Here is a 13,135-nt window from a genome sequence, read left to right as displayed (position 1 = left end):
CAGAGACAGAGTTTACAATGTACATGGTTAAACTGATTTGTGAAGTAAACGATGATTTGAGAGAGAAATATAGGTAGCAAAAGATCCCTTTAGTAAAGAGATAGAGATTCTGGGGAAAAAAAAAGAAACAGAAAACCTTAAAATGAAGGAAATAATAAACCAAATTAAAAATTCAATAGAAAGCATCACCAACATACTAGACCACTTCGAAGACACAACCTCAGGTAATGAAGACAAAAATGGAGAGAAGATGTTAAGAAACCATAAACAAAACTTCCAAGAATTATGGGATAACATGAAAAGACCAAATTTAAAATTTAATGGGATAGATGAAGGCATGGAGATACAAGCCAAGGGAATACACAATCTTTTCAATGACATAATATCAGAAAATTTCCCAAATCTGAGGAGTGAAATGGAAAGTCAAATACAAGAGGCTTACAGGACCCCAAATGTGCAAAATTACAACAGATCTACACCAAGGCACATTATAATGAAAATGCCTAGCATACAGAATAAGGATAGAATTTTAAAGGCTATGAGAGAAAGATATCAGACTACATATGGGGGAAACCAATACAGATCTTAACTGATTTCTCAACCCAGTCCCTCAAAGCTAAGTGGTCCTGGAATAATATATACCAAGCTCTGAAAGAAAATGGATGCCAACCGAGAATTTTATATCCAGCAAAATTAAGCTTCAGAAGAAAAATGAAATAAAAACCTTCCATAATAAACAAAAGTTAAAAGAATTGACAAGTAGAAAGCCTGCACTACAGAACATTCTCATCAAAACATTCCATGATGAGGAAATGAAAACAAAAACAAAAACAGTGACAACCAGGGAAAGGAGGAACACTAAAAGAAAGGTCAAAGGAGAAACTAAGTCAAGTTAAAAACCCAAATTAAACCAAAATGACTGGCCATACAAAATATATCTTAATAATAACCTTGAACATTAATGACCTAAAGTCATTGATCAAAGACATAGACTGGCAGATTGGATTAAAAAACAAGGCCCAACTATATGCTGTCTCCAACAGACTCACCTCATAGGCAAAGACATCCACAGACTGAAGGTGAAAGGATAGGAAAAAATATATCACACACATGGATCATGTAAAGAAGCAGGGGTTTCTATCCTCATACCAGATAAAGTGGACTTTAAGTCAAAGTTAATTATAAGGGACAAAGAAGGCCATTCCATACTGCTTAAGGGAATAATACATCAATAAGACATAATAATTTAAAATATTTATGCCCCAAACAATGGAACATCTACGTGAATCAAACAAATCCTTCTCAATTTCAAGACTCAAATAGACCACACCACAATAACACTGGGTAAATTTAACATGCTCTGTCACCACTGGATAAATCCTCCAAATAAAAACTAAATAAAGAAGCTATAGAAGTAAACATGTCATTGATAATTTAGACTTAACAGACATATACAGAATATTTCATCCATCAATGACTGAATACACTTTCTTCTCAGCAGCACATGGATCCTTCTCTAACATACAGCATGTTATGTAAGCTATCACATATGTTGGCACACAGTTTTTATGTTACCTTAATATATTTTTAGCAACTGTAGGGGTTATTTTGATAGCTCTCTTTCCATTGATATTAGTTTTTGTGTTCTTGCTTTTCTCTTGATTACACTTGATTTTTATCAAATTTTAGCTCTATTATTTCTTCTCTATTTCATATATTTCTGCTCCTACTGTTATTTTTTCCTTAATACTACAGAATTTGAATATAATTTGATTGTTATTCTAGCTTCTTTCTGATACAATTACTTTAAGCTATAAATATTATTCTGAGTACTTTTTCATCCCAGAGATCCTGATATTTTAAGCTTTCTATCACTTAATTCAAAGCACTTTTTATTTACTTTTCTTGTGCTTTCTTCCTTGACCTCTGAGATATTTATAAGTGTGCCATTTAATTTTGAAATAGTTGACATGTGGGGGTGGTGTTCTATATATCTTTAGGTGATTGATTTCTAATGTAATAAATCATGCAGGAAATACTGCATGATTTCAAGTTATAATAGTAATGAAATGCTTTTTATGTTTATTGTATTGGTTACACACATGTCAAAACAGATCCAACTGCATACTTTAATATGTGCGTATTGTAATTTAATTTTACCTCAATAAAGCTTTGGGAAAAATATTAGGTAATTTTAGACTTTGGATGGAAAAAAAGATTTATTTTTTCAGAGAAGTAACCCCATGAAAGCATTGCTTTGGGAAGATTTGACCCATCTGTGCTCTCAAGGTCCATAAGGGAGAGAAGAAATGAAAGACTATAAAGCAGGTAGAGCATTAATTCATATACAGAAGAACCAGGCTGGAATTTGTCTGGTGGTGGAGAAATGGAAAAAATGTAAGTTAGAAATACTAACATTCACTTATTTAACTCCTAAAATACGGTTGTATAAACACATGTGTTAACATATTTATTTTCCCTCCATGGTTGCTCCACAGACCTGAGTGGAAGAGAATCCTCCAAAGGGGTTTTGCTGCTTGATGATCCATTTCACAATACGTGATGCCACAGACAGGTCCTCTGAAGATGGGGTGGGCCAGGTGGTGAGGTAAGCAAGGAGAACATATGACGTCATCTCCACCTCAGCAGAAGGAGCTCTGGGTTGATAGAGTGTCTTAGCTTCTTGGACGTTCCCAGGACGTTGCCAGTGCATTGAATCCCCTTTGAAATGAAAAGGACAGAATCTTCATATTAGAGAATGGTTTCAAAATCTAATCCATGAGGGATGATTATAGTTAGCACTCCCCGATGAATTGATAAAAATGAAGTGAAAGGGTTCAATAGTCATCATCAAGCAAATCTTTGCCAAAAAAGTAAATTAAAATCTAGACAATCACATGGAGTCTGTGTCTCTTATGTACTTGTCTGGTATTAGAAGTTGGGTTACATAAAATTGATAATTTGTTGATTGATACAATGGTCCATATTTCCCAAGAATTTGAGTGTTGGATAATGCTAATCGTTCATCATAATTAAGGTAGCATGATGGGTGTGGGCTTAGTAGGGGTACTCTCCCACCTTTTGATCAGTAGTGATTGTTGGAAGTAAATTTTGCAGTAACAGTTCTTACCTTCTCTCACAGCCTCTCTGCCTAGAGATTCAAGCAGCTCACTTCGCCTGGCCTGTTTTCCTGCCAGGGCAAAAGCATAGGCCAATAATGCCTTGGTATAGACATGAATTCCTTGGGTCTCTGAAATGGAGCCCCAGGCCGTTTCCAGGCAGAACAGAGCATTTCGGACAACATTATGCTGTAAAAATGAAAGGTGATCCTAAAATAGCAGAACCAGGCTCATGAACTGTCCCCATGCTAACCCCAGATTAAAAATGCCAATGTGCCTATGCAACATTAGAATTCATACCAGAGAATGAATTAGCTTCCCCTAATTATAGCTTCCCCTGCAGCTTCCAAAAGGAACTAGTTCTTTATATTCCAGAGAATGATACCAAAATTAAATATCATGAAAGTCACAATTAATTTCCCTCAGGGAGTCATGGTTATGTGATTTTTATTTCTTATATTCATGAAGGAGGCATGAGGAAGGGGTCTGTACATACAGTGGCAGGCAGTGGCATCTCCAGTAGAGCAATGGTGATATAGGCAGAGAGTGTCACCTCATCATCTACCCCACCCTGGAAGGATCAGAGGCAAGAGTCTCAAACACGACATTCATCAGCCAGCATCTGCTAACTCTCTCTCCTTTTGTATTTGACTTCTTCCCTAGATAGGTTTTGTTTGTTTGTTTGTTTTGCAGTTTTGATTTCTCCCTTTCTACCTTATACCTAAAATATTGGAGTCTGTACCAACTCACCTTTCCTCACTTTTAATGATATACTAGATTTGGGTTTTTCCCATTTTTTAATTGGTATATTATAGTTGTACATAATGGTGGGATTTGTTGCTACGTATTCATTCATGCGCAAAATATAACTATGCGATTTGACCAATATCACTCCCCAGCACTCCTACCCCTTTGGTCCCTTTCCACTAATGATCTCCTTTGATTTTCATAAGATCCACCCCACTTTCTTTTCATTTTTCCTCTTTAGCTTCTGCACGTGAGAGAAAATATATGATCCTTGACCTGAAATTGGTTTTTTTACTTAACATAATGGCCTCTAGTTTCACTCATTTTACTGCAAGTGTCATAATTTCATTTTTCTTTATGGCAGAATAAAACTCCATTGTGTATATATACCACATTTTCTTTATCCATTCATCCATCAATGGATGAACCACCTAGGCTGGTTCTGCAGTTTGGCTATTGTGAATTGTGCAGCTATAAACCTGGGTAGATTCTTTTCTTAAAAAAAAAAAAAAAAAAAAAGCCCACCATTTCATTCAAAAAAACTACTACTAATATATTGCTAGATTTTAAAGTTAACATCATGACGACTGAAAGAATCAATAGAAACATCATTCCTTTCTACATATCACGATCTCCAGGGACCAGAACAAAAGGGAAGGTATCACCTTTATTGCATTGTTCAGCAGTGATCCGGAGAGTTGGAAACAGCCATTTTCCTTTTGTTTCTGTGAGAGCCAGGTGAAAGCATCTGTGATGTGTGAGTTCTCCACAAAGATATATGACTGAGCTTGAGCGAAGGACTTGAGCACAAATGCAGTGAGCCTGTCCCAGAAAAGATATGGAAATATGAAAACCACCTCAACTTTGGAGCTCACTTCATTCACTGCCTGCAGATTCAGACCATCACAATACAATGGAGGAAATAATGGGAGAGAAAAAATGGGGGAAATGATTCTTGAGTGTTGAGTGTTCTCTAGACTAGCAAATGTCTGAATATCTCTTTTTGTACTCTCTCAAATTTATTGGTTTCTCTACAGCTGATGCTTTTCTGTACTCTTTTCTCAAAAAGCCTTTGTTGGAACCTCCAAGCCTGCCCATCAACACTGAGTTTCCCAGATGACTTCTGATTTTATTCCAACTCAGTCTCTCTCCGTACTCTCTCTCCTCCCTTCTAATGTGCAATGTGAAAACTTCATCCTCTGTCCTTGTACGTGATGACACTTTTTTCCTTCTATTTCTATTATTGTGGATCCTCACTTTACCACTGTTTGCTGGAAAAACTCCAGGCATTAGAGAAACTTTCTCTAAATCCTGAAATGTCAAGGATCAGCAGAGAGAATGTGAAGATAATTATCTTACCAAGTGTTTCCCTGCCCTCTACCATCTTGCTCCCCAAAGGTGCTGTATGAACCATCTCTGTGCTTATAATTCAACTGCCTTTGATACCCTGAAGAGAAAATTTTCACAGGTTTATGAAATAGCAGAGACATTGGAAAATTAGTGGTTTTTTTCTTAACATTATTGAGGAATCATAGGGTAACAATTATTTTGCTAAAATGTATCCAAGAATTGACATGCCATTACATTTTCTTTTTGGAAATCATGGCAGTGATGATTATCAAACCTTAACAGAGGAAATGCTGATTTGAGTTCACTACAAGATAAGTAGGATATCCATTAGCATTTTTCATTTTGAGATAATCTCTTACCACCGACAAGATAGCCAATGGCTTTGGACTTGATCTTCTCTGTCAGCTGTTGTGTCTCATTGAGATAATTCAGAACATAGATGTTAGGGACAAAAAGAACCATATTCTGTTCTCCACAGCCATAGGGCATCTGTAGAAGATTCTGTAGGTTGTGCATTGCAGAGCCTAGTATATCTCCTGGAGAATGAAATTTATAAAAAAGAAAATCAGAGGAATATAGAAATGGTTTGTGTTGGCCTAGGAAAATAGATGACTAGATAACTGAAAGGTTACAGTACTTAAGGAGGGAAGAACCAGAAAGCACAAAAGGTAAGAACCAAACAGAAAGAAAAGCAAAAGGTGAGAAAAGCAGATGTTTCCAGGATATTTAAGAAAGCAGGGAAGAAACTGAATGGCAAGTGACAAAATCTTTTCTAAAGGACCATGTGTCTTATAAAATGGAACTACCAATCATTTTCAAATCCACTAGGAAGCATTGCCACCTAGTAAACTACTTGAAGATCAGGGCACAGAGCTGTGACCCTCCTTATATTGTAGAGTACATCCAGGCATCACATGTTGCACAGCATGCACTTAACCCCATTTCTAACTGATACACAGTGCAATCCTTAGCTTAGTGCTCTTTTTTTCAATCCAAGGCTGAGTGTCAGTGATTTCATTAATCCTGGGTAGGGAGGCACATGCACCAGAATTGTGGAGAGTGATGGCTGTTTCTCTTGGTCTGAAAGACTCACCCAAAACTGAATATGTTGCCCTGGCAGATCCTGCAACTACATTTGAAGGAACTCTCAGTGACAGCTTTTCAGACACTCCGGTATCTAATGAAAGAAAATAAATACATATAAGGGAGGAGAAAATGAGAGAAATGTTCTATTTTTGTTATAAATCTTTTTCCTCTGCATGATTCAGATTCAACCTTTCATTTCCCTCATACATTATATCATTTCTTTGATACAATCCAAGTTTCTTCTGAAGTCATGATTAATCTCTCAGTAAAATTCGCATTAATCATGTATATTTGTGCTAAATTTTTATGGCCTTTCTTATAAGCAAATACCTTAAGATAAAATTATTCCCTTCCTTTCATGGCTGATTTTAATTTCTATTATTGTTAGTGCTTTTACATAATCACATTTATTCTGTAAATATGTATCATGTGCTATGTACCAAGTTTTCCTTTAAGTGCAGTGATATAATAATGATTTTTCAAAAAGAATTTCCTGACCTTCTGGGGTAAGGTAAGTAAGCAAGCACATGTTTAGGATGATAGAGGTTGATAGGTGTTATGGGAAAAATTAAAAGAGGGCAAGTGTTTATATGATGAGTTCGTTAACCAGGTCAATCAGGAAGTGCAAGGTGTGGAAAGAGAGGGGTCTCCCTACTGAAAGGCTCATTGGTACAAAGTCATATGTGAACAGAGACCATAATTAAGCCAGGGCTATTATTTATAGATACCTGGGGAAAGGTACTTCCAGAAAAAAGGAACCCAAACTAAAGTCACTTCAGGGATTGAAGCATCCTAGATGTCTTCCAAGAGGATAAAGTGGGCCAGTGTGACTGGAATGGAGTGAGCAAGGGGGAAATTAATAGGATATGAAGTCACAGATGAGGTGAGGTTATACAGGTGACATGAAAGATTTAGACTTCAACACTGAGGAACAATGGAACCTCCTGAAGGGTTTGGGTAGAGGAAGGACATGATCTGATTGATCTGACATATTCTTTAAAGGATCCCCCTTGCTATAGGGAATCGAGGAGAGATGTTCAGGAGAGCAGTGAGGAAGTTATTGAGATAGGCTAGGGGAGAAAAGATGAGACAGAAGTGCACATGGGGAGAAGTGGGCAGATTTCAGATATAACTTGAAGGTGGAAATCAACTAGATTTGTGAATGGATCCAATGTGGAGTGAAAGAAAACATAAACAAGGAGAACTCCCAAACTTTATCCCCAGAAAATAGAAAAATGGAATTTCTATCACCTGAAATGGAGAAAACTGTGGGTTAAGCAAGACTATGGGGATGAGCAGAGCTTCTGTTTTTTGAACATGCTAGTTTTGAGATGCCTATTAGACCTGCAGGCCCATAAGTGCAGATAATGAGTGGACAGTGGAAATCATGACTTTGAGTTCAGGAAGGAGGTGTGCACCAAAATGTCAATTTTATGGTCTCTGGTCCATACTTGTTACTAAAACTACAGGCCTAGAGGTGATTGAAAAATGATGGTTCAAGTGCAGGCCATATAGCACATCTCATAGAGTGCCAGCCTCTCATGCTGGCAGCCCGGGTTCGAGTCCCCAGCACACTGGGTTTCTGGAAATAACAAACAAAAATGATGGTTCAACTTAACATGATGCAAATGTGATGTGTATTCCATAGGAACTATAAGCACTGCGGATTTGAACTTGAATCTTTTCCTGGAGTAGCAATATGTAGTATGATGCTTTCTGGCAATGCTGGGCCATGGCAGTGAGCACAGCTCCCTGCCAGACATGGGATCATGAGGGTGAAAAATAGACACCCTACACTGTACAGTCTGCTACACTAGGATGTTGGGCAGGTGCACAACATACGTTTTTACTCATGATATTTCCAATTTATGGTGAGTTTCTTGGGTTGTAATTTCCTTGTAAGTCGAGGGGCATCTGCACAGAGAAAAGATTTGCAGATGGAACATTGTCTTCAAAATGATTCCAGATGGCACAGAATTAAATTTTTAGTGGTAGTTTTCATATGATTACATTAGTGATATTAGTGAAATACTGATTTATATACATGTCATAGCATTCCCCATAAAATTGTTTAATACAAATATGAGTACATTTAAACAACTAGCTTAATGATAAATAGTAGTAATAATAAATAATAGTAATTACTACTAATAATAGTGTTAAGTGCCACACTGATATTTCAATATTTTGAATACAGTTTTAGGAGAAGTTTGGAAAACACAGATATATTAGATAAAAATCTTTTCTGGGTCAACAACTTTAGTCCTTATTATTAGCCAACAGCTTTAAGGCAAGTTGTTTCAATTCTCTGTGCCTTTTATCTTTATCTCTAAAATATGGCAACAATAATAATAATACCCTCGGTAGATTTATCTTGTCACTCTCCTGAGAAAACGGAGCCTAATATTAAGTGATTATCATCAGAAATCAATAAGGATGTCTCTTGTCGAATGTCCTTAGAATTATTCATGGGCGAGTGTTTCAGATGGAAGCATGCACCAATGGACATTTATTCCACAACTGTACACTTTAGTAAATGGCTTAACATAAGAATTTTATCACTTTTTATACTTACCTGATGCACAGAACAGTGTATTGTAAGTTTCCTCCTTTTCTATTCCTTCAGGCTTTGTATTGAAGGCAAAAACAAATAAACAAACAAATAAACAACAACAACAAACAAACAAACAAAAACAAAGTAAAGTGATACTGAACATCCAGAAGAAAAATCCATCACTTTAAAGTAGGGGAGAAAGTATTAGTGAAAATTTGAGTTGTGGGCACACCCGTTTTCACTTGGAAATGAATAGTCACTGTCATACACAGATTAGATAATGATATGTTATATGATAAAGGCTTTGAGACAAGGAATATATTCACATACCTCAACTATTAAGGACTTTACCACAGTGTCCTTCTGTACAAGAGCTGGGAATTCAGTCACCTCATTGCCACATGGTTCCTGAGACTGCAGGGCATCTGCAGTAGCTGTAAAATTCACCCTTCCTGGGGATTAAGGTTTTTAGGGAGTTAAACAGTTATTCTGCATTGAATGGTCTTCTTTTTTTTTCTACAATAGATGTTTTAATACAAGAAAAGAAAGCCAAGTCATTCTTTAATGTAGGATACCAAAGTATGATTATAGTGATTGAAATATATTGTTTTGCATTCCTGTTTTCCTTCTGCTGAACAATATATCTTCAATTCAAAATTCTTTCAAAAAACATTGTTCTGAATGGTTTTCTTCTTAATCAGTGTTGAATGAGGAGAAAAAGTACGCCTTGGAGTTTGAGAAGAAAGCAAATCATGGATTGTGAACAGCTTTAGCACTTACCCAGTGACTTTGGGGTCACAGCCCAAGACACGGTTTTCTGCCCATTTTCACAGACACAGTGAGATTCTTCATTATCCTCTATTGGTGTGGCCAGGAAAGAAGAAGAGACCTCCAGCTGCACTTTGACCTGTCCCCATACCCAAATGCAAGTTGGTGGCAGGACATGGGGAGAGGGTCAATTGTAGGGAAGAGAAGCTGAGAGGGACAGAACATACTAGTCCAAGGAGTGTGAGACATTGTTTGAACAGGTATATCCTATCTACTACCTTGTAGTTTGGGCATTTGCAACTAGGGAATTGAAAAATTGTAGTGAAAATGATAAATGCCTTGTGCCAATGCATGGAAAAGATGTTTTTTCAGTCAGAGTTAAAAGATGAAGCAATCATGCAGAACCAGTATCTGAATTTTGGGAATAAACAGAGGGACTCAGTGAAAATCATCGTAGTATATTGGGCCTGTCAAAGTGGCTTTATTTTCTTTCTTTCTGAAATTAGGATATATCACATGTTGTTCTGGTTTCCTGGGAGATTCCCTAGGAGCTCAAGGCAATGATGATGATGGTGACCAAGTGCCTTTCTTTCATGTCTACTCACTTCCAGAGAAGTACACTTACCTGGATGCAGTGGGGTAAATAGTTGGACACAGTGGCTTTGAGGGTGAAGGCTTCTCCTCGTACCACAGAGTAGGGGAGAGTGAGGTCCAGGAAGAAGGGCTGGAAGACTTGAAAAGAGACCGTTTTGGAGAGGCCAAGCCCTGTGGTTCCAGACAAGCAGAGTGCACCGGCCTTCCACTCTGTGATGGAGTCAGGGACCTTCATGGCCAACTCGCTGTGCCCTGACAAGCTTATGAGGGGAAAGAGGATGGTGGTGAACAAATCTCATTTTTAGCACAAGCCATAGCTGATCCTACAACCTGGTGACTCAGTAACCTTGTGAGCTTGACCTATGGTTTAGTGACTCCAACTAGACTCTGAAGGTTTGGCACTTTCTCTTCCCTCCTTCCCTCCATTCCTTCCTCCTCCCCCAACCCCTCGTTCCTCTCTCCCTCCCTCTTTCTGTATTCTTTCCAACCCCCTACCTAAGGGGAGAGGGTAGTCTGCTGCTTTCTATTATTTTAGTTATCTGAGGATCAATTGTTTTTTAGTAGCATAGGTTATCTGTGAGTTAAATGAACTGTGAGCCTAAAATAGTTACCAGGAAAGAAAAGAGCAGAATAGAAAGCATGAGGAACCAAGGATAACACAAGTCCTGGAAAAAGATTCGAATCCTGTCCCAAACTTAATTTCAGGCAACATGTCACTTACTCGAGGACCACCAGGTCCCAGATCCAGGTCTCAGGGAAATACTTCCGGATTGTCTCTTTCACTTGCATAGTCGGAGTGTCTGTCCTCACTGTCATTGGGGAAACCATCCCAGAAGAACCTCGATTTCCAACAGGTAAGGCTTGTGGTTCTGCTATGGGAAGACAGCACACAGACCAAAGTGTGAACCTCATTTTCATCATTAATTTCCATTTTTGTGTGTGTTATTGGGGACAGAACCCAGTAGTCCTCTACCAGTGAGCACTTTTTAAAAATTTTTGACACAGGTTTTCATGAAGTTGTGGAGTTTGGCCTCTGACTTGAGATCCTTCTGCCTCCATTTACAGAGTTGCTGGGATTACTGGTTTGTGCCACCATGCTCAGTCTCATCATACCTTATTTCTCAGATGGAATAAGGCCTTATTTCTTATTTGTGCAAGAAATGTTTCTTCTTGGAGTTATTTAGCCTTTCAAGTTGTTGCTTTGTTTTTTTGATCTATTTGTCCTATAGGAAGGCTAGTCCTATTGCTTGTTCAAATACAGTTTAGAGGTAAATATAATTTTGTCAATGAATAAAAGCAAATGTAGCTCTCTCTAACATGAATTTTTTTATTAATTAGGAAAGGATTAGAGTAAGTGAGTTTATCAATATTGCTGTTACACTGAAATGAAGATCATGCTTTCCATTGGCAGAGAGAACTGAACAAGAAAAACGGACATTAACTGCAGCAAGGTGATTTCAGAAGTGACATGTTTGTTGTTTGCTTGAACAGTGAATGAGATATGGAGATATAAATAGTAAACGATAGGACACAGTAATGTGTGTGTTATAGACATGAGCTCTCGAGGAAGAAATGAGAATAGTTGGGTGTGGTGGGCACAGCTATAATCCCAGCTACTTGGGAGGCTGATAGAGGAGGATCACAAGTCCAAGGTCAGGCTCAGAAACTTAGTGAGGCTCTGTCTCAAAATAAAAAATAAAAAGGGTTGGGGATGTAGCTCAGTGGTAGTGTCCCTGGGTTCATTCTCTAGTACCAGAGAGAGTGAGAGAACCAGGGAGAAGAGAATTGACTTCAGTTTCAGCAGAAAAGACTTTATCAAAGCACAAGGTCAGATGATTCTTAGTGGGTCAGAAGCTGAGGAGAACAGAGGGCATGCCACTGAAAGGGCAGTACACAGAGTTGCAGAGCTGGAAAGTCATGATTCAAAGTGTTTATGAAAAACTTACCCCTCCAGAGCAGAATGTCTATTTTGAGGTAAGTTCAACATCTCTGAGTAAATAGTAGATATAATTATATAATAAGACACCATGAAGCTGATGTCAGGAAAAATAAATTAGCTCTGTTTAGGCAACAGTTACTTAACTTGATAAAAAATAAAGTGATATTCCAGAGATCAGAAGATACACACACACACACACACACACACACACATACACACACATATATATACGCATAATATATCTTAAATATTATTTTATATATCTTTATTATAATGTTATTATATCCTAGTATAGCTCTGATTTCTGGAACATCACTTTCTTAGTATAATTATATATAGGTATGTAATTATAAATACATATGTTATGTGTAAAATAAGATTTGAATATGGAATTTGAAAACCATAACTACAACATTCCTATGGATTCTGAAAGCAGGAACTGAGACATGAGAACTGTTTAAGGGCAATTAGACTTTCACAGTATGTGGTTTAGATTGAAGTGAAGAAACACCAGAGGCAAGGAAGGCAAATTCAGAGGGTGTTTTAGTAATCTAGTGTAAGGGATAGGAATGAGGTGATGTAACTGAAAGTGAAAAAGAAAGAAGGAATAGGTGACAGAAGCTGAATGAAAGAAAAATTTGTTCAGACTATTTAGGATAATTTACAGGTTTTTCTGCATCATTCAATTGACAGATTTTTTTCTTAGAATTGAAAAGAAAATATGCATTTGGTATTGAGGAATAGGAAAATCAATTTATACTGCAGTTCAGGTTTCTTTTTTCAGAAACATTTTATTACATGGGATCATAATTAGACTTTTTTTTTTTCATTTTATGCTCTGAACACCAGTGAGTTTGGTGCTCATTCTGATTTCACATATGAAGACACTGAGCCAGCAAAAGGTTATATGAATCTGTGGACTTTCAAAGTCACATTCATCACAGCAAATAAAGGGGAGATATGAAATTGTCCCTATGT

The 13,135-nt window shown here is 37.4% G+C and overlaps 1 protein-coding gene across 2 annotated transcripts in view; it reads right to left on the bottom strand.

The window, feature by feature from the left end:
- The window catches only part of LOC124982294 (pregnancy zone protein-like), a 60,797-nt gene that overhangs the window by 6,384 nt on the left and 41,278 nt on the right, over positions 1 to 13,135 (bottom strand). Inside the window, exons 18-29 of one of the 2 annotated variants that reach the window (XM_047548675.1) lie at positions 10,940 to 11,090; positions 10,250 to 10,478; positions 9,637 to 9,763; positions 9,187 to 9,308; positions 8,878 to 8,929; positions 6,310 to 6,393; positions 5,576 to 5,752; positions 5,226 to 5,313; positions 4,532 to 4,688; positions 3,616 to 3,690; positions 3,131 to 3,308; positions 2,501 to 2,721 (exon numbers count right to left, since the gene is read on the bottom strand). In XM_047548675.1, the coding sequence (XP_047404631.1) occupies positions 2,501 to 2,721; positions 3,131 to 3,308; positions 3,616 to 3,690; positions 4,532 to 4,688; positions 5,226 to 5,313; positions 5,576 to 5,752; positions 6,310 to 6,393; positions 8,878 to 8,929; positions 9,187 to 9,308; positions 9,637 to 9,763; positions 10,250 to 10,478; positions 10,940 to 11,090 (1,661 nt within the window). The remainder of the gene's footprint in view (positions 1 to 2,500; positions 2,722 to 3,130; positions 3,309 to 3,615; positions 3,691 to 4,531; positions 4,689 to 5,225; positions 5,314 to 5,575; positions 5,753 to 6,309; positions 6,394 to 8,877; positions 8,930 to 9,186; positions 9,309 to 9,636; positions 9,764 to 10,249; positions 10,479 to 10,939; positions 11,091 to 13,135) is intronic. The other variant, XM_047548676.1, reaches the window with a different exon arrangement.

The sequence above is a fragment of the Sciurus carolinensis genome, chromosome 4, assembly GCF_902686445.1.
Source record: "Sciurus carolinensis chromosome 4, mSciCar1.2, whole genome shotgun sequence".
In the NCBI taxonomy this organism is placed as follows: domain Eukaryota; kingdom Metazoa; phylum Chordata; class Mammalia; order Rodentia; family Sciuridae; genus Sciurus; species Sciurus carolinensis.
This window is presented reverse-complemented; position numbering and strand designations above follow the sequence as displayed.